At 34.6% G+C, this 22,105-nt stretch overlaps 1 protein-coding gene across 8 annotated transcripts in view; it reads right to left on the bottom strand.

Moving 5' to 3' along the window:
* The window catches only part of LOC110447583, a 36,167-nt gene that overhangs the window by 7,504 nt on the left and 6,558 nt on the right, over positions 1 to 22,105 (bottom strand). For 2 of the 8 annotated variants that reach the window (XR_002462614.1, XM_021493367.1), the window contains exons 5-27: positions 21,953 to 21,994; positions 18,760 to 18,864; positions 16,571 to 16,701; positions 15,697 to 15,904; positions 15,285 to 15,423; positions 14,849 to 15,094; positions 13,921 to 14,103; positions 13,321 to 13,438; positions 12,778 to 12,889; positions 11,849 to 11,954; positions 11,408 to 11,461; positions 10,814 to 10,900; positions 10,381 to 10,485; positions 9,705 to 10,113; positions 9,332 to 9,472; positions 8,431 to 8,639; positions 7,580 to 7,723; positions 6,564 to 6,650; positions 5,693 to 5,804; positions 5,028 to 5,105; positions 4,010 to 4,135; positions 3,209 to 3,312; positions 1,078 to 1,137 (exon numbers count right to left, since the gene is read on the bottom strand). Coding sequence is in view for 7 of the 8 variants with exons in the window: in XM_021493367.1 (XP_021349042.1) it covers positions 1,078 to 1,137; positions 3,209 to 3,312; positions 4,010 to 4,135; positions 5,028 to 5,105; positions 5,693 to 5,804; positions 6,564 to 6,650; positions 7,580 to 7,723; positions 8,431 to 8,639; positions 9,332 to 9,472; positions 9,705 to 10,113; positions 10,381 to 10,485; positions 10,814 to 10,900; positions 11,408 to 11,461; positions 11,849 to 11,954; positions 12,778 to 12,889; positions 13,321 to 13,438; positions 13,921 to 14,103; positions 14,849 to 15,094; positions 15,285 to 15,423; positions 15,697 to 15,904; positions 16,571 to 16,701; positions 18,760 to 18,864; positions 21,953 to 21,994 (3,106 nt within the window). In the remaining variant the exon portion in view is untranslated. The remainder of the gene's footprint in view (positions 1 to 1,077; positions 1,138 to 3,208; positions 3,313 to 4,009; positions 4,136 to 5,027; positions 5,106 to 5,692; positions 5,805 to 6,563; positions 6,651 to 7,579; positions 7,724 to 8,430; positions 8,640 to 9,331; positions 9,473 to 9,704; positions 10,114 to 10,380; positions 10,486 to 10,813; positions 10,901 to 11,407; positions 11,462 to 11,848; positions 11,955 to 12,777; positions 12,890 to 13,320; positions 13,439 to 13,920; positions 14,104 to 14,848; positions 15,095 to 15,284; positions 15,424 to 15,696; positions 15,905 to 16,570; positions 16,702 to 18,759; positions 18,865 to 21,952; positions 21,995 to 22,105) is intronic. The other 6 variants (XM_021493368.1, XM_021493369.1, XM_021493371.1 and 3 more) reach the window with 6 other exon arrangements.

The raw sequence follows: 22,105 nt of genomic DNA, 5'->3' as shown, positions 1-22,105 counted from the left end.
AAACTCAAATACTCTGTTTTGGACTAGTATTTTTTAATGGAATATATGTCAATAATGGACAAAAGATTAGCTTATTAGGTGAAAGTGAATGGCTATATAATGTCTCATAATATTGAGATGTCAGAATAATAAACATGAAATCAAAGACTTAAAGACAATGTTGTCATACTGAAAGCCATAAACAAAGTCCAGATTATAACATCGAAGACTTGACAATGGTGAAGGTTTCTTCAGATTGACAGAGCTAAGCTAAAATGAAAACTACTTAATTTGTTTAATACAACACATGTGAAATGGCAACTCAATTATATATAGATACTATGCTCATACATCTACAAGAAGAGAATGAATTTTAGCACATTATAAAAAGAAACAAATTACTTTAAGAGACTAAAATAAAAGAATTTAGAATGTCAAATTCTGAAGTAACAATCAACAACACTGAAGCGATGAGGAACTTTTAGTTGCACACTAGTGTAAAACTAGTATTAGTATGCATGTTAGCAAAAATGTTTTAGTCAAAGTTACTTTTCCTTAGCAAACCTTCAGTATTCACCATGAAGATTTTATATTATAATGAACATGACAGTGAGTTTTCAATTATGAAAAATGATTACTTTAAGTGTGTCTTCATCGTCAAAAGGGTCCAGCTGTATCTATAACATGAAGTTTGACTGCTGTTGGAATTCAGTATTAGCGTAATGGATCTTATAGTCAAACCAGTTATCTCACAGAAGGAGAGACATATGAACGGATGAGACGGGTAGAAAAGACTAAAACTCCTCTACTATCTTGCAAGTGTCAAAAGATACTTAAAATCATTGGGGTATTAATTCCATATATGATAAATTTAAAATCTTACAGAAAGGTCTAATGAACTAGATTATCTATTATTACGAGCATGAAGAGCAGTTGGAGTCGCATCTCATACATGCATTATAGTTAAATTCCTTATATGGTATTTGTAAAATAAAACTACTTTGACTGAACATTTTCGGTTAACATTGTTAGCTTGTCTGCTCCGGTGTCTGGCATGCAGTTAATTAACAGGCTAAAGCAAACATCCTGATCAGTTACCTGACGAGTTAGTTGTTGGACCTCATATGATACAGAGCTCATAGAGCTTGTCCTAGACAACTGTAAATGGCAAATCAGTACTCATCAGTTTAGTCAACACTTCAAGGAGTTCCGTTATCACTTGTTCTGACTAAATCATCTTTTACAGCAATTTCAAACAACTGATCAACTGTCAGATTTTCCAATTCAGATTTTTATTTATTAATCACCCCAAAAATATTTGCCCCCCCCCCCCCCTAGACATTTAAATAAGTTAAATGTCTAGAGAGCCACCAGACTGAAGACCTAGAGCCAGAGATAAACTGAGAATAATCAAATGGACAAAAGTTTTGACCAGGAGCAAGGGACAGAACAAACATTAAGTGGGTACAAGCTTTTTGTTCAGTTAACATTAATCTGCTGGAAAACACAAAAAATCATACTTTATTTTGTTTTAACTTAAATGATATATATAAACCTTAATAATTTTTGTCTTTACATTTTTCTAATAATTTTGTTTCTAGTGAAATATCATTGCTTGACATTGTTGTTTTATTTTAAGGAGTAATCATGCTAAACAAAATTTGGTTCACTACAAGCTAATAATGTGCTTTAAGTACCTATGAAATTCACTTCCAAAACAAGGTCAAAATAAAGTGGATAAAAGTGTGGCAACTCATCTTCCTTGATTACACAAGTCACAGTATCAAACGTAACAATGTGTCCAATAATTAATTAGTGGTGCATTAATTAAAATGTTAAAATTACTGCCTATTTACCAGGTATATAAAGTAAATACATATATATGGGTATTTATAAGTATACTACTTGTAATATATGTACACTGTAATGTATGGTAATCTTGAATTATAAAATATTTTATTACCATTAACAAGATTTCTCCTGCTTTGAAAATAATAAGATTTCAATTACAAAACAACAGAAGCTTGAGTTCATTTTAAATTTTACAAAAAGATTTTGAATAATGAACGGAGATACAGTTTTTGAGATACGTCACTATATCTGTAACAGTATGTATACAACACTTGTTCATACTATGAAATACTTCCTGTGTTCAAATTGAGTGTCTAAACAAGGAAACATCAAATACACTAAAGAAAACATGAACCGGTGACTGCCTTACTATTTAATCACACCAACTCACTGTAAAAGTCTTCCTGCACGAATGCAATGGCAAAATGGAGAGAAAAAATACAAATAAAGAACTCCATAGACAACGAAGCATTGCTAAGGCATCTCAAAAATAAAGGTAACTTCCAAAACAAATAGTATATCATAATCACTATCTTGTTTTTACACAACAGACACACTTGTCAATGTTATATTACTCTCTGTATATAAATTGTAAGTAATTTTTCAACACACTGAAATCACTATGAAGATAAGCATCCAACTATTACATTAGAGAGATCAAACTTTCAATTAGTACCAAATAATGTTCTCCTTATGCTATCTCAAAACTAGGTTACCAGCATAGTCAACATTTTCTCACTGTCGACTACTCCAAGTCCATCTCCTCTATAGTTCTAGTAATTTTACCTCCACACACTGGTTTAATTATGATAACATTCCAAAGTGTGTTGCTTTAAACAATAAAGCACAGAATGTTTTTAAATAGTCTTGAGAAAACAACATGATCAACCAAAAAAAAGAAATTCTTTTTACCATACATTTTCCTTTTTTTTTTAAAGTGTATTATACAATTGGAAACGAAAAAGAATTTTGTGGCACATATTCTCAAGTTGGCTTTGACATAAAAGTGGGTCATAATCAATACTATCACATGCTATCTAATATACCTTCTAGAACTAGAAAATGTCTGCAAGATATGAATATCCCCATGGCCATGTGGAATTTGTTTCAATGTTTTGTTAGTCTCTATGATTAACAATGACCATGTGATGTGACAGAATGAACGTGAGTAACACTATACGCCATACCTCGCAAAGTTGCACAGGTATACAAAGTACAGCTATATATGTTTGTTTACAACACATTCCAGTACACATTCAAATATAGCAAAAACTATGTTAACTGTCTCTACGAAAACCTTGAGTACAGATCCTAAACATTGCCAAGCTCCAGCCACACATGGAACTGATCATAATGTAGAGCTTCATATAACACTTACCTCCCCTGGTGTCAGAGACTGGTTCATGTTTTGTTCAGCAGGTGGCGCTATTGACTGCTGAGGTTGAGGGTCTGTTTTTGAGTCAGACTGATCGCTTCCTCCAACTGCAAGCAGTAAATCTTGGGATTTCATAATCTGAATAGCATTGAACTGCTGACACTTTTTATGAATAACATCAAAATGTATGAAAGTTGTACAGTGTTTTGGCAGTCAAAATTTTGTACAACATATTAAATGATTGCTTTTTATAAATTTTACCAATAATAGAACTAATGTAGAGTTTGATCACCAATTGTTTTATCATTTAAATCTATCCAGCAATGTCTTAAGTAACGGTGACATAATATTATGTAAACTTTCTCATGACATAATGAAAGCTGATTATAACTGACAACTGCTTTTAATATGACATTTAAAGACAGGAATATACATTCTAATTGGAATAGATACAAAAATGCAACCATCATTTTTTTCAAAATCAAAAACGATTTAATACCACAGTATGATACCAATGCTTCAAGTTGGTATCAACTGATATCTTTACCAAGCTGTCCATAGCTGGACAAAAAAATACAAGTGGAAACTGTAAAGTCTTGTTACGAACAGTGTATAATACTGTTTGTAAAATGATAACCTATCGCAAACTGTAAACATATGTTAGATGCAAAGTAGATAATAAATCAGAATCATCAGAAAGTTAGCTGTCATGGACATAATATCTTTGAACAGAAGAACTCCAAGTCAAACAAAATGAATTTAATCAGCAACATACTTTAAGTTGAGAAGTTTGAAAATACATACGTGGATTAAATATTGCTGGTGACGAGGCTGAAGTCGGCATCACGTTGAACAGACTTTTTGGCACTGTTGTGCTGCTAGTACTACTCCCACTAGTATTCATCACATCCACATACTGGTTACGTGCTCCTGTCAATCAAGTCATACATAAGTGTATATGATTATGTAAGTCCACATACTGGTTACGAGCTCCTGTCAATCAAGTCATACATTAGTGTATATGATTATATAAGTCCACATACTGGGCATAGTGTGTTCCCCTGTTCATCCCAGACACTCTTGCCCCCTGCTGCGAGAGGGGAGTTGTGGGTTCAGTACAACCTTTGTGCATACAAAACTAAATCCCCTTGAAACAGAGATCTTCTATGCCAAATTAAGTAAAAATCCATCCATCCATACAGAAGAAAGTTTTGGAAATAATTGACCCCTATTCCCCTTTTGCGACGACCTTCTGCAAATAGGAGGCCACACCATTTCTATACACAAAGTTATGTTCTCTTGACCCAGGTATGCTCCAAACGAAACTTAGTCAAAATCTGATGTGCTTTATCTTTTAAATGAAATACTGGCAGGACATTAGAAAATGCTTAATTCACACAATATAGTCAAGTTCCAGATCTCCCATGGCAAATAACTTTTGTCAAGGTTTCTGGCTAATTCAGGATTTAATCCTGTTCTTTTGAGGTTTATGTGGTATAAACCTCAATGGATTTTGAGATAATTTAATAAACTGCTATATATCAAGTTTGTCTCAAGAGCCATTGACGTTTATACCCAATAAACCTCAACAGAACTGGAATCAATCCTTACAGTTTTACATTCAGTGCAATTTCTGAGTTCTTTTGAGAATTTCTAAAACATTGGACCTTTGAAAGGATGCAACATCATCACTTACGTGTGTTTAACACTGTAATAAACACAAATGATAATAAGTCCAAGTTCAGTAGGAAATGTAAATATAATTAACATTAACAACTTGATGTTTATCTCTCTATTATACACTGATATATATGACACATACCTCTACCTTTAGGACGTGAAAACTTGTTGCCCGAAGGGGGTGCCCCTAACGCTGAACTTGACTCAGGAGTTGCTGGCACTACAAGACAATGACAAACATTAAGAGCTGTGTAAGCCTGCAGCAAAAAAACAGTACTGGACTATTTTGGAGGAACATTGTGTTGACAGTACTAGTCCCAGATTCCAAGCTTCCTAATAGGATGTTTCAGTCAGACAGAATATCAAAAACAAGATATGGACACTTCAGTCTCACAAACCTTCTCACTATATAGTACAGTAGAAATTGACTCATAGCTGTTCAGCAACCCCATTTAGAGTACTTTTGGTGTCGAACTTGTCCTGAAGTAGCCACCACTTTAAGCTTAAGTAACAAATTACTGGTGACACTCTCAGCAATACATGATTGGAACTTCCTTGTGTCATATTTTGACATTTACTCAATCATCTGGCATTACTTTGTTATCCATTCTCATAGCGCATCACCACACAAACTTTGGACTGGTGTGGCCGCTAATTCAGTGTTTCTGAATAATTTGTTTCAACTATATAACTTGTATCTTCCGTGATAGGAAATTAAAGGTCAACATTTCTTGAGACTGTTACATAGCATTGATAGCATTCAAGTGTTCCCTGGCACCCTGTAAGTATAGAGAACTGGGGAGGTACCTGCTGGGGTTTTGAAGATGTCCGAGTCCTTTGGAGGTTCTGCCACTGGTTTACTCACTTCCTCGGTACCGTCTAAGTTCACCCACTTTTCATTATCCTTGTCCCACACAATCTGGTAACACAAATAAAAACATTTTGTTCAGTGACCAAGAATCAGTCTATTCAATAGAGAGAAAAAGTTGTCGTCTTGAGTGATCTTGACATCCATTATAGGAATCACTATCAAGTAAGCAAATATACATATGGTCTCAGACCACAATAACACTTCCGGGTCGTTGTACACGAATGTAGTGCATAAGGACATTTCAGGTCAGTTACTAGATTATTTTTCCTTTCTGATCTATGACAGATACATACTTTTTTTCCCCCACAGAAACGCTCAACAATATCCATTCTAGCTAGTTATTTAATTTTTATTCAGTTTTCAAGTTTGTATTCACAGCAGGACACAATGAGTGATGAGGCTTGCGCATTGATGTTTAGTGAATTTTAGTATTTTCCCCTATACATGCGGGGTAGTGACATTCAAATGAAATTATCTTTCTTAAATGCCGGTCATGAGGTACTTTCCAGCTCACTGTAGGTTCAGTTTAAATAGATTTACAACATGAAATAGGAACCAGACCCTGTGCAAAGTTTTAAAACCTTTTAATTTCATTTTTCCTTTGGTAGTTACATATGGTAGAATTAATTGTGGTCTGAGGCCTTAAACATACAGTATCATTTGACTCTACGAGAAGTTATTTTCATTTCAATGCATTGGTTAATTGAATGATGAGCATGTTCAACTACTTTGTGAAAATTTAAACATTTTGATATAAATAGAACAAATTTGTCCTGATTTTGTTTATAACAAGGCTGATATACTCACACTTGGTTTATCATCATTAGGAAGCTTCATCTCGTTCTTGGGTTTGGGTAGGAGTTTACTGAACCATCCCCCTAACCTGCTTCCCTGCTGATATCATTGAGAGGCAGTGAAAACATTCATACAGTCTGGTATTCATAATGATTCAAGGTTTTCCAAGATATTCATTTGATTGAGAAGATTTGCAAGAATAAAACACAAATTTTAAAAAAGTTGCATTTGGATTTTCCTCTTTTTGAAATTCTAACGTAACTGTACCCAAATCGGGACACTTTTTATATAGATATAAATGTTCTTTATATCATACTATCGATTCCAAAAATGTGTGTTCATTTTCCATAAATATATCAAAATACTATCCACTTTTCATTTCTATCACAATTTGAACCATAAGAGTAATTATGTAGGCCCTTGAATCGGCATTACTGTACCCTGAAAGGGCACACTTCCGGTATTTTGGCGAATATTTGGGGATAAACGATCAATATCGGCAGAAAATATGCATAGTTGAAATATCTTCGAGTTAATGAGGGTTTTGATTGAATTTCTTCTCCAAACTAGCATTAGTTTTGATGAAATAGACTTTTGAAAATGATATCCAAATAAATAGCAACGCACGGTACGTAAATGAGGAGGAAAGTCTTGTTTTGGTATTTTTTCTTACTTTTAAATTGTTCATGTAATGATAATCATCAGCCAATAAAACTTAATACAGTTTAATTGTCATGAAAAGTATCATCAAATGAAAACTGTATACATAAAAGTACTTCTTTGCATTAAATGACAATTTCTTGGCTGTTTTGTGTACAGTGACAGTAGCAACAAGCTGATATATTACAACTAATTACTAAAGCCCAAAATCTGTCATTTAAATTCACATTGCTGTAATAATAAGCACCTAATCATTTATCAATTATTGATGAAATTTACCATTGCAAATAATTTGGTCTAATCTGAAGTGTAATACAGACTAACCGAAACTGAAATCCTACTTCCAGAGTAGTTACTTAATCTAATACCTTCTTGGATGGATCTGTTTTGGCAGCAGGAGGAGGCATTCTTGCTTTGTCATCTTTGGCTTGTTCCCCGGGATAGGTTGATCGATTACCACTCCCTTGACTAGTCTCTGATGTGGTGCGTTTCCTTAACCGTGGAGCTACAATCTATAATGTAAATAAACAGGTGATCAAAGATATACATGTACAGATGGATCCGACTAGGGCTGCATTCGTTTATCTCGAGCCAAACGATGGAACCGGTTGGACCAGAGTTGTTCGTTTATGAAATATGGTCGGACCTAGTAATCTGATGCTGCTTTCAGGCGAGCCTTGACAAAGCAGGCTGCATGAACATTTGCAGGTACGTCAGTAGAAACGGGCCTAGAAAATATCAACGAAGTCTCGGACTGATATCACAACAGATTTGATGATATAACAAGGCTGAGTAGGTAATGGTGCCTGATTATCATACTGATATCAAATGAGACTCATTAACACATAAGCAGGTATTACAACAAGACTATTAAAAAGATAATGGGGGCTACACAGCTGTTTGATATTTACTTTACAGAGGCACTTTTCTGTGCCCCCCTGAACCTAAAGTTGTTGCTTTTCCTGAAGCCCACTTAACAAATGGTAACAACTGAGACCTAAGCAGCCATATATAGTATCAACTCTATGTGCCTCCCTGCTCCACCCTATTTCCCTACCGTACATCAATTTCTTGAATATCTCTTACAAATTGTATTCAATAATGATATCTTGTTATAACATAATGGATTACAGGTTGTGTTTGAATTTTTGAATCAGAGATTGGAAAAGGACAATTTTGTACAGCAGCATAACATGTGGTGATCAACTTTGTCACATACTTTTTGGGTAGTGGCTGCCCCAAAGTAATCAAAATCAGTCTGTTGTTCCTGGTTCGCGTCGTCCTCCGTGTCCAGACTGCTGTCGGATGTGATGCTTTGTTGCTGTGAAGACTCGCCTGTCTGGGAGTAGATGTTTGGGTTGTAGGGTTGGGATGCTGTGTTGTGAGTGTGTGTTTGGGTCACAGAAGCCTGATCCTGTACACTTCCAGCTGCACAAGCAGAAATAGCAAAACGTAAATCCAAAAATAAAGCAACAAAATGGTCAGCTGGTTAAAAGACCCAAAAAGGAGGGAACTATACTGAGATTTTACAGTAACATGATAAATATTTTTTTCAATCTTACTGATCCATCATTATTCATCTAAACTGAACCGTATGTCATCAGAAACCTTTACAAACCTCAATTCTCAGGTACTTTCCTTTGCAGTTTTGTGTTTACAAACTATTTAGTTGATGTTTAAAGTTTCAAATCTACGGACACATATATACTGAATTCAGTAAACTGTTCATCTATCACTTAAGTTTATATTTGTGGTTGCACTGTAAACTATGAAAATGCAAAATACACGGCAGAAGTTTCATGTTATACAATGGGAGTTTATAGTAAAATTGTGCAACAGTCACTGCAAAGAATTAATATAGGAACAACAGTCTGAAACATAACTTAGTAACCAAATACGTACAGTCTTATGAATTCTGCCAACAATCTGAATACTCAATAAATATGGATGCTCAACAATCTAGTCAGAATTTTAGAGACAGATTCCTCCTCTTATTTCAAACCTGTCATCAAGCATACAGATCTCCAAAGATCCAGCAACTTTATTACTGGGCAAAAAGATATGTGGCTAACCAAGCTTGCCTGTACAACAGTATGGTGTCATCTTACTGGTAAACTTACCTACATACGTACCATCTAATTGTGGCACGCCAGTATCAGAGGTAGCAGCCATATACCCTTGGTACTGACTGGTGACCTCAGCTGACATTGTTTGATTTCCTGAATCACCTTGCTGAGCTTCTGTATTATTTGGTACATAACCTGAAAGATAAAAGCCAGTTAAAAAAACAGTCATACAGGGCTTACAAAAACATTTTACAAAGCATTTGTTTTATTGTTTCTATAAAATCTATTCAAACATACAACAGGGAAAACTTGATGTTCATACATTAAAGTGGTTGTATTGACATAGCCATTGTCTTTAAAGCCAGAGTACAACAATTTTGTACTGTAAGTTTGTAGATTATACTTGTAAGAGAGAAGAAGACTATACCATGTTGATAGTAATTATTGTAGTTAGTGTGCTGTTCCTGGTTGTACTGTTGTTGTTGTTGGTCTGTATACTGTTGCTCTGTGTACTGTTGTTGGGCTTGCTGTTCCCCTTGGGACTGCTCCTGTGTCTGCTGTCCAGTTTGAGGATAGTTATAGTTGTACTGTTGTTGTCCGACAAATGTCTGTCCTTCAGTCTGACCATCCACCTCGCTCTGTGACTGGTCTGGCCTGTCGCCGTACCCCTGCTGTTGTGTATACCCTGTCTGGTAATTGTAGTCCATCTGACCTTGACCCATCAGGTCAGATCCTGGGCGAGTCAGACCTGCAACCTCTGCACTTTCACTACTAGCCCTCGTACTTCCATATCCCATAGGGGTAACACTACCTGACAGGGGTCGGATTGATCCATCCTACAAAACACCAGACTTAAGCATCAACATCATGTTTATACTAAGAGACCAAACTTAAACTACCCAGAATTACCTATTTTATCAATATTGCCATATTATTTTTCCTACATTTTCGAAGACCTTGAACAAAATGGGAAACAGTTGTGTGGAATCAATATAATACCAATCAAAACATTGCTAAGTCATAAAAACAATCTTTCTTATATGTCATATATGAAATCATTTTCAAGCAAAGAAAAATGATGAAATGAAAATATCTGTACTGACCTGAAAACCCTGGGAAATCTTCTGTAGCTGTAACAGCCATGCCTGGTCCTGATCGTCAGCTGTATGCATTCTCTGGGGGTCAAAGTGCTTCAACCGGTCCGCCAACTGTCAATATACACAAACACTTGCAATATCTGGTACATTGTCCTGGTATCAAAGTACTTAACATTTATGGTTTCTAGTTTATCTAGTTTATTTCAGTTACACGGGAGGTAGCGAGAGGATTTGAAATATGAAAACACATACTTTAAGCCTGAAAATATATTTCTGGATCAAAGCTTGGTAATTTTCTGTTGTGGCCTTGATTCGGTATGAATTGTCATGATACTTCATGTTTTTTCATAGGTAAAGAGAAGTTTAAGAAAGAATCCTACCTCATGGTACTGAAAATCTGACAATCATTTCCTTTACTGCTCAAAGTAATAATACTTACGTTATAAACTAATTTGACTAGAGTTGGCTGGAAGAATGTTGGAGCACGCTGAATATATCTTGAAATCACTTCAAAATATTGAAGAGCCTGAAACAAAATGAAAATTTCAGATTTACATTTCGCTTCAAAGTAATGCAAGGTTTACTCAATACCTAGACATCTTAACACTTGAACATACAGGGATGTTATGGGTTTTTTTGCAACATTTAGTATATTGTCTTTCCTATTTTACTCTAAAGAAATTGTTTCAATCAATATTCAATTATATGATGGAAAATTGGCCTCAATTGCAACTGGTTTCTATGCCCCATACAATCTTGTACAGATCCCATTGATATGTAAGGCTTAACAATAATATAGACATGTTCCAGTTTCCAACTACATCTAAACTTGATGAGGTAGCTCTTATAAATCGATATACAGGCATTAATTCCTTTAAATTTGAATTTAATTCCCACAACTGTTATAGAATATTTCATTTTTGAATACCGGTAAGCATATGCTTCTTAGTTGCTGTCATTCCCAGTCTCTGGCAAGGTGCCGTATACCAGGTAATTTTAGTGTACTGAATACACAAAATAGTTTGATGTTTACCTCTTGAGGAAATCCATTTTCAGCTAATCTACAGGCATATAAAAACTTGAAGACCTGTAATGTAAAAAGGAAACATGAATTTTATTTAATATTAAATTATATTTATGATAACTAAATTCTTATTCATTTCCGGTAAACATTCAATAAAACACCTTTAGCACTCTTAAATAATTATCTTTGTTTTTACCTGAATTTCAAAACGGAAAACAAAACTCAAAAGTGGTAATTTGAATTTGATCAGTGCTTAAACAATTGCAAGGAAAAACAAATTGATAAAATTTCATTATGCATGCATTAACAAAATATTACAATTGTTTCAAGATTCCATTAAGCATCTTCCAAAAAAAAAAGGAAAAACTTTACCTAGAGTTTCATATTAATTACATATATTTCAATAAAATATTGAATTCCATTAGTATCTTAGTAGAAAAAAAACTTTACCTGGAAATTTGACAGAAAAAATGAAGGATTTCCCAATGACATGGCATACTCATAGATCTCTGTGCACTGGATAGCTTCATTTGTAGTGAACTCCTCCAAAGGTAGACTGTCATACAGAAACAAGCGATTATAATAACAACAAATATCCTACTCTGAAGTAAACTGCTCCAAGGTTCAATAAACCTTCATATTAAATAGTAGACAGTCATATAATAAACATTTGGATTACGCACAAACATAATTTCAAAATGTAACAGTATCATACTCTACACTTTTCCTTCAGGTGGGTAAGCATGACTAGTAGAAAAGGTATGTATCACAACCAGTAAGTGTATATGTGTGACATCTTTGTGAAAACCTTTCTACTAGTAACAGTATCATGACAATCATAAAACCTTTCAATACATCTTTTAACAACTTACTATATGAAATACAATACCAATCAGTGAACATACAATTTCAGTAAGACTGGGGTACTTCCATTTAAGGTATCTGTACAGTTGAGTCAGTTAAACTGGGGTACTTCCATTTAAGGTATCTGAACAGTTGAATCAGTTAAACTGGCGTACTTCCATTTAAGGTATCTGAACAGTTGAGTCAGTTAAACTGGGGTACTTCCATTTAAGGTATCTGTACAATTGAGTCAGTTAAACTGGGGTACTTCCATTTAAGGTATCTATACAGTTGAGTCAGTTAAACTGGGGTACTTCTATTTAAGGTATCTGTACAGTTGAAACAGAGATATAGAACTGATCTGGTTGTCTTACAGACGTTTTGGGAGGGTTTTGGGAGGGGAGGGTTTTGGGAGGGTTTTGGGAGGGTTTTGGCAAAGGCAAGTACCAATGTTGAATTGTCTTTTGATAAGATTTTTTTATACAATCCATGACAGCCACATATAGACAAAGCAACCTAGGGTTGAGGTCACATACCTTTGATTGATTCCAATTAGCACCAGTTTAGCAGTCTTTTTGAAATAAGAGCCAAACGAAGCTTGACCCATTATGTAACAAAAGTGGCTAGCGTATAAAAAGCCCTTCGACGCTGAAATTAGATAAATTGGATTTATTATCTATCCATTCAATGATATTCCACACAAGTCCTAGCTACAGAAATCAATAAGTTAGTTAATCTATTATGTAATTATAAATATTCATAGTAAATTGATAATGATTGGCAACACAATTGTTAATCGAGAATACAATCTAATTTTTCAGTGTTTGTGTAGCTAATGAAAAGTCAATATTTATTTAGATAAAAATTAATATAGATAAATGGATGAGGTATCAGGATAGAAAAACTTTGGGTTTTTTTCAATTTTTTATTTCAACAGATCTAAATAAATAATCTATACAGGACTAGATACCATGTAAGGCCCTTAAATCGCCTGTACAGTACACTGTATTACAAGCAGTTATAACTTAAATAAAACAAAACATTGCACACATCCTGGAGCAGCAGGACTTGTGTCGTACCTAGTGTGTCGCCCATAGACATGATACTCTTCTTATCTAGGTCTGGTTTGCTTCCCTGGTTAGACAGAATCATAGCCAAATGAGGCCTCCAGTCTCCCCAACGTTCGTTAGCTATACTCTGTCCAAAATAATGGTCATAGTTAAGTTTTATGCTGAAAAGTAGTAGATGTTCAAAACACAAAACGTAAGCTGAGCCTCTTAATTACAAAATAAGAGACTTTTCACATGTTTTGGTTAAATGCCAAAGAAGCCAGTACTACTGACACAAAAATATCACAATAAAACTGTGGGCCAACTGAACACCTTGACACAGGCCGATATTTGATTTCAAAGCATTTTAAGGAAGCTAAAGCAATGACCAACACATACTGACATATGTAATGTTGAAATTTTCAATTTTCAAGAGGGAATTACCTTGAAGAACTTGCTAGCTACATATCTCAAATACATTTATTCAGTCTAACCATGCTAAAATTCTAGGCAATTTGGTTTTCAACCGCAGAATAAATTTGATCGTCAAAAGATATACATGTAGGACTCTCTATAACTTAATTTAATTATTAGTATCAGGTTAGCTTTTGCTCTTCATGGTAAGCTTACAGTTACAGATGCTGGCTGTCTCCCAGACATCAGCTGGTAAAGAGTCTGTAGAGGGTCGTTCATCTTCATTGCTGTGTTGGCAAACCTAATCATGACATTAGCATGTGTCCGGCTATCCATCTTACTGGCTAGGAACAGTGCATGTCCCCACAGGTTTCTCTTCATGGCACATTCTAAAGCATCCTGAAAACAGGTCAAAAGTCACAATCTGATATATCGTGATAACTTGTGTAAGAGACATTCCAATACATGTACATGCTGACAACAGGTATAAGGGACAGTCTAATACCAGATAAAACAAGTATACACACTTTTGCTACTGACCAAGTGTTCTCATTAAATAGATACATATAAATAAACATTATGGCATGTGACCATCCAACCAGCCATTCTTTTTCAGTCAACCATCTATTTCAAAAGTTAGTGACAGCACTGAGAATATCTTTTATTGAGTAAAATGGATGCTAAATACAAAATTCCTTTTTCTTCAAGAATTTTTACTATTTTAATACTATCGATGGTAATATTCAAATCTGAAACCTCAGTCCTATATCTTGCAATGCGTCAACTGATAGTTTTTCTGGTAAATATCTTACATTATTACTTCATTAATATCTTGATCTCTAGAAGAAGACAATCTAGAACTATCCACGGGAATTTTTGTTGTAGCCAAAACATTATAAAGAATCATAATCAATGGGATACATTGGAGGACAACTTAGGTATTGTGCACCATCAAATTTGTACCACTTAAATTGTTCTGGTTTATTTTGTGAATTTCTTTTTAAAGAAAATATTAAGTTTTTATGAATGATGACTCAAGTTTTGAAAAACTGTTACAAACTGAATCAATATGTATGAGAACTACTGTATCAGGATATCCATCAAATTCTTCAGTACCAGATAACAGACAGCCATATGCACTTACCTTTTTGCGTCCATAAAGCAACAGATGCCTGAAGCGGTCAGTAGCTTCCTCTTGGGACCGACCTCTGTTGATGATGGAGCGGTCAGTCACAGAGAAGGTAGAGGCATTGACTTCAGTTGTGTCATCCAATTCCTGGTCCAGATTGTCCATGCTCTGTGAAATCTTGAGTCCAATCATGCTGTACTCGGCTGTGGTAGGTTCGTGGCCCTCCAACAACAGTTCAGCAATGTCTGTTCCCATCACAGTCTGTACAACAAACAAATCCATTTTTTTTCAACACTGATATTTATTTTTTTACTTCTAGATGAAGATCCTTGATAATATTACAGCCACCAAAATCCCTGTATAGGATAAAATTGCCAAACTGAAATCATGACATTTACCAAATTCAATTTAAAGATAACATCATAGGCAATAACTGATAATCTGCTCTTACCCCATTTTGTTTGATGAGTAGTTCCAGAAGTTTCCAGATGAGTTCAGCTGATTCACGATCGATCATGTTGATGTTCTCTGCACAGGCCCTGGCCTTACGTTGGCAGAAGGCTAGAACATCATTCTTGTGGGTATCACCTCTGTGATAAAGATAAAGAGATAATTCAAATATTATGCATCGTTTGATATTTACAAGACCTAGAATGGATAAAACTGACCTGATCATAGGACCTAGGGTAGAGACTATTAATCAAATAACAGGGGCTAGGGCAGAGACTACTCATAGGATTACAGGACCTACAGCAGAGAGTATTGATCAGATCACAACACCTAGATCTGTAATAGGACCACAGGAAATGGAACAAAGATCTAGATTACTCATAGGATCACAGGACCTGAGAAGGAGTACTGACCTGATCACAGGACCTGGGAAAGATTTGAGCTCTTCAGTTTCCATGTTTTCTTGTAACAATTCATCTACTTCGTGAATCTCAACTGTTGCAGGTTGACCGTACACTGGGTTATTTGGCAGCACCTTGACCAGTTGACCTCCAGGGCCAAAGCAAACCTTCATATGTGGAATTGTGTGTTTCTTGGGAGTTATTCTGCCAGGTTTTGTCTCTGTTCAACAAAAACGATATAACATATCTCAATCTATAGCTACTCATAAGCATTTGGTAAAAACATATCTCATTTTACAGCTTCAAAATAGTGGTAGGCAATGAAATAAATTGTCTACCTGGTAACATTGAACTCATAATCATATTTCTTTTTTTGTTGCATGTTCAGATGCAGCAATACCTGAGGATACTGTATACAAGGTGTCAAGCTATATAAAACAACTGATGGACCGATAGATGGATAGAGTGTAAATTAAACCTATATTAGGAGACATCTTTCCTTTGCTTCTTCTTACCATGTACTTACAGGGAATGTGTTTAAACCTCCAGATTTAACTTAATGTACAAACATAAAGCAGCGGGTCAAAGTGGCCTGTATTAGATCTGGAAGTGACCTCAAGGATCCTCAATTCTCGTATCTGTACTAGATACGTCTGAATTTCCACTTACACATACATCCACACATAGAGGTCATTGTGCCCTCTACTAGGGCCCATAATGACCCTGTATAGAGAGATAGATCACCATACTTCCTGTGCACTCTAGGTTCTCATACTATGGTAATTATACTGTCGTATTATCTAGATTTACTGCCATATAGACAGTAGGGGTCATGGTGGCCCCTATATTAGGCTAGAATTCATAGGGACATTGTAAATTGCCTTACCTTCTGTGACCCCTTGGTCCTGATAATGGTACCCTCCCTGTCTGTACCCATAGTAGGGGTCGTAATGGCTCCTGTGGTAGTCATCATATCCAGCACGACTCGAGGTCCTAGCCCCATATCCATAGGCATCTCTAGATAGATACAAAAATGATGGTTTTCAATAATGATACCTTACTTTAACTCCACTCTTACTCATATACCTGAATATTTTCATACAGAATAATATATCTGCTTTCTTATTAAAATGTTGTTTAGCAAACCAGTATATAATACATTACTAGACGGATTCTGTTGTACACAATTCTATCAATATATATATATATACATTATCTATAGCAACACTGATTTACTCCCTGTAACATCATAATCTAAGTCAACTCCTAGGTCATATTTAGTCTCTTCCTTCCTGTATATATACCTGTATATTTTTCATTGATTTAGAAATTAAATTGATATTCAAAATGCATTTTTTTTCTTCAAATTTGAGGTAAATTTTCATTTTATGGAATATAGCCTATAACCAGTATTTGCAAGCTGACACTCCATTGCTTTAATTATTGTGACATTGCAATAAGTAATGAACCTCACTCTAGAGGAACAATACATGGTATCATAACTTACAGCTGACTTTGGTAGGTCTACATACATGTATACATGAGTAGTGGCAGAGCAGAGCATAATATATAGTAACAGTGAGGATATCCAAATTTACTGTCCCCTAATTATCTCTAATCCATGAAATGTCTACATATATTCCCGAACATGTTTACTTTTAAACCAAAATAGGAGTCTTATCACTTCTTGATTAATAGAAAAAAATATGCTGGAAAAAAACACCTGGAATCAAATGATTTATGATACACGATACAGTTCCATGTTCCCCATGCAGTACACCTCATGCACATCCAGCATTAACGCCAATACCATTGTTATGGTAGTATGCAGATATAACTTAGTACACCTATGTGTTATACAGGGACTCATCTATCAATACCATGTTCATTTTTGGGTATATTAGTAAGGATATAAACAAGAATATACTACATAAATACGTGATTAAAAATGATATATCAATACAAGTAACCTTAATGAATAGTATGACTTCAATTAACATGTTCATAAAGCATGTTGCCATATTAACCAAGTGCAATATTAATATTGTATAATTGTACATATGGGCATTTGTGAATCCAAAAACCAAATACCCTATGTGGTATAACTGACTAACTGCAGAAAACCTAGCTCTCAAAGCAGCAATAGGATAAATGCAGTTCTGTGTCAAATTAAAGGTCACCATCATGTTTGTTTTTCTTCTGTATTTTATGTAATTCTACATGTTTTCAGTGTATAGTGCTGAAATCAATGGTGATGCTATTGAAACAAACTACCTGGGTAAGCATCCTAAATGAGAATTCCAGTATCTAAACTTGCTGTCATGATTTACTTTTAGTTCTTTATGTTGAGCGGTTAAAAGATGTGCCAAATTATTTAAAGGAAATTATTTTTGTCAGTTCAAGTAAAAATTTGAATAACTGAAATTTATGGAATAATTATGATAGAAAAATTCAGAAAATTCTCATTTATATGCAACTGTTTTGTTTCAATAGTAAGTATGGCATACCTGATTTCGTAGAAATTCACTGTAAATGATACATGAAATATAGAAGAAAAATAAACTTGTTACCTATTATATTGACTGAAACTGTGTGCATAACTGGTATTTGATTGATTTTTAGTTAGAATTTTTATTGAAGATTTCACATACTCAATTTCATTTAGATGTCACATATCTGAAATGCGATGAATATACTCTAAACAAATGTTTTTTTCTGTTAAATGTTGACAATATATAAAATATCGTCAAACCCTTAATGTCAAATATTGAGCAATGACATCAGTAAATGTCAAACTAGTGACTTCAAAATCAAGTACCAGCTCAGTGACTTGTTACAGAATCATAATTGCTGCTGGCATGAAAGTGCTTATCTATGTACTGAACCTTAAACCTATAAACTTTCATATACAGTATAGATCAGGTTCATACATCCATGTTAAGGCATTGCAAAGGTATAATGGCCTGGAATATAACAACGATGGCAGCATACTGAAATCTGCAGATGTTTCTGAAATCACTGCAATAAATGATCATAGTTAGAGACAACTGTTTGGGCGGTAGGTTTAACACTTACGGCTGGTCCTCCAGTAAGGAGGCTGGGGTGTGAGCTCCCCGTGACTGACTGCGCTGACTGTACTGGTCGTCCTCATAACCCTGGCTATAGTACTCGGATGGATAGCTGGAACAGGCCATGATGCATCATCATAAACGCATGCTGAATGGCGGTTAGGTGTGATGATGCAGAACACCGCCTTCACTAGCTACTGCATTCTCACACTTCTATTCATTAACGTTTCCATCTGTCCTTGACTGTGTGGGTGACTATATTTGATTTTTGGCTCTATTATAATGCAACACATTTTCCTGAGAGCCTATGCCATTTACGATGCAAAGTTATTCCCATTAGAAAAGGAAGTGCAAAAGATGTTACGTTTGTTAAATTATTGTTGCCTATAAACATTGGTGCTAAGTCACAGTGAAGACTAATTTTCATTATATCAATAAAGGACACAGTAATAAATAAGAATTATATACAGCCTATAGCTACTAGAACTCACACCCTATAGTATATCTGCCCTTTTGTAACTCACAGTCTATAGCAGTAACTGCAATTCAGCATATAGTTACTAGGACTGGGAGTAACTCAAAACACATAGCCAGTTAAAGTGACCTGCATTTTACATGATATAGCTTGTAAGTAAACAACTCACTTACTAAATCTAATGATGAGAGTAACTCAAAACCTATAGTCATATGGATAACTCAAAAAACGTAGCTAGTTAGAGTGACCTGTATAATGTACAATTCATATACATGTATAGACTAAGGCCGTTTTTCGTTTCAGCGGTGAAACTGGTCGGACCACAGTTGTTCGTTTATTAAATAAATAAGGTCGGACCTAGTAATCAGATGCTGCTTTCAGGCCTGCATAAACATTTGCCGGTCTGCAAGGATTTATACCCAAAATTGTTACATTTTAAAAACGGACGAACTGGTTGTTCCGGATAAAAGAACAGGCCCCTGGTAAGCAATTCACTTAATAAAAAATTGACTGAGAGTAACTTAAAACCTTTAGTTATGCAAGTAACTCACAGCATATAGCCAATATGAGTATTTCACATCAAATAGCTTTTGTAACTCGCATCTTTACATAAAGCTACTGTGAGTAACTCAAAGTCTTTCGTTACTGCAAGTACCTCACTTCCTATATACCTACATGTAGTGACTGCGACTCACAGCAAATACATGTAGCAACTGTGAACAACTCCTAATCCACAGCCTCCTTGCTGTCAGTAACTCAAACTTACACCCTATAGCTTTATCAATATACCAACACAATATCACTGCAAACAAATTTCCATCCAATAATCTTGAAATACTTTGACTGATATATTTCACACAGACCTGAAGGTAAGTATATACATTAATATCTAATCTTGCACAAATATGTATATTCTTGGTCATAATTATTTATAGGATGGAATTCAAAAAGCATAAGGTACATGTATATAGAGCGATCCAGAGGAATTGAGTATTTATCATAAAAAGCCTGAAGCTTGTACATTATAAAAAGATAATTTATAAGCTGGCTAAATACTTTTTCTTATGAGATTGAACAAAAACAGAAATAGTGTGATCATTTGGTTTGAAAAATATCAAAACATCACAACATAAAAATGAAAGGAATGTGGTTTATCTGTATAAACAAAGTTGAAACAAGGAAATACATAAGCCCTATAATGTAGAAAACACATCAGGCACCTAGATATAGAACAGCACACAAAGGAATGTCCTGGGACCTTTGGCATTTACACTTTTCAGTACAAAGGGAAAGTTGTGGTCATCAATAGGTGAAGCTTTGGGAAACAGTGTAAGAATAGCAGGGTGATACATGTACTAGAATTGGCACAACTTGCTTACTTAGTGTAGGAATTATAACAATTGTGAGTAGAATTTGAGATTTTACATGAATTAATAAATGTACAAAATATTCAAAAAAAAAAAAAAAAAATGACAGCAATGTACAAATTTTGAATCAAATATATAATTATCTTTTGAAAAGAGTGAATAAATAAAAAGGAAGTTTAACAACCTAACAAAGATTGGATAATGTGGAAGTAAAAGGATTAAATATAATGAAATGGAGTCCACACAAATGCTAACCCACTAAACAGTAAATATCTTATGGAAGACGAGATTGATAGTGAAGTTCAGATATTGTTTAAGTGTTGCATTCATGTGTATACAAAGGACAACCCCTTCATGTATAGACAGGCTAAGACAGATTTTTTATACATTATTACATATTATCTCTATTGCAGTAGAACATTAATACTGTATGTATATGATGAACAGTTTTAAACAGATTTCTGAAACCAAATTATCACTATCAGAGTAGAACAATGACACTTATTGGAATTTGTTTAATATGTGTAGAAATAAAAACAGGTAAGGAAGTGAACAGACATTTGGATTTAACACAAAGCAATAGGGTGTTGATGAGAAAGTAAGAACAGATAAGGAATGCAAACGTCTCAACAGGAACAGGCCACCACACAACAAATATCTCGGATAATGGAAACATGAAGATTTTCATGAACAGCGTTCAGTCTTTTCAAAGTCTTGAAATAAAAAGAAATCTAAAATGTTAAATATTACATCTAAATTTAGCACAAAAGTAAAGTGTATTTAATGAATTAATAATGAAATAATAATTCATTCCAAACAAAGCAATATACAGATCAAATGTATTATATTGAGATTAGTTTATAGAAGGAAAGTTATTGAGCTCATTAGATATGCAGTGCACACAATCAGAAAGTCTTAATTCAAATTCTACAACATCGTAAAAACTAAATTGGTGCTTCCCAAAGATTTTTCTTTTTGATGTCTTAATCACACTCTTATCCAAATTATACATCAAAGAGATTGAAAAGAAAGTTGACTAAATGTATTTGGTTTGGAGTAGAGTGTAAATAAACATAATTAATAAGAGCAGATACGATTATCATGTTGAGGAAATAACTAGTGTTTTGCAATTAAATCTACCCTGGGAAACACCAATAGAGCTACCACCAAGTATTGTAAAGATTCATCCATAACTAAATGACTGTGGTGACATTGGTGATAGATCAGCTATACACAGACAGGAAAAATGCACAACAGCAACAAGGGAAACTAAAGGCTGCAGGGTAAAAATTCCAAAGTCAGCAAACATGATGGAAAAAATATCAACACACACAGTAAACAAGAGTTATCTCCCTTACCCGTAGTATGGATGGTAGTGCCGGTCCATCATTTTATCGTAGCTGAAAGTCATCATTGAAATACATACATTGAACATGTGACAAAGTAATGTTTTTTAATAGGGAGGGTTCCTATAATTTGTATATTGTTAGGGGAAGCATGTTAATTGGGAT

The sequence above is a fragment of the Mizuhopecten yessoensis genome, unplaced genomic scaffold, assembly GCF_002113885.1.
Source record: "Mizuhopecten yessoensis strain PY_sf001 unplaced genomic scaffold, ASM211388v2 scaffold3459, whole genome shotgun sequence".
NCBI classification, from domain to species: domain Eukaryota; kingdom Metazoa; phylum Mollusca; class Bivalvia; order Pectinida; family Pectinidae; genus Mizuhopecten; species Mizuhopecten yessoensis.
The sequence above is the reverse complement of the archived record's forward strand: the minus strand, read 5'-3'. Positions and strand labels throughout refer to the sequence as shown.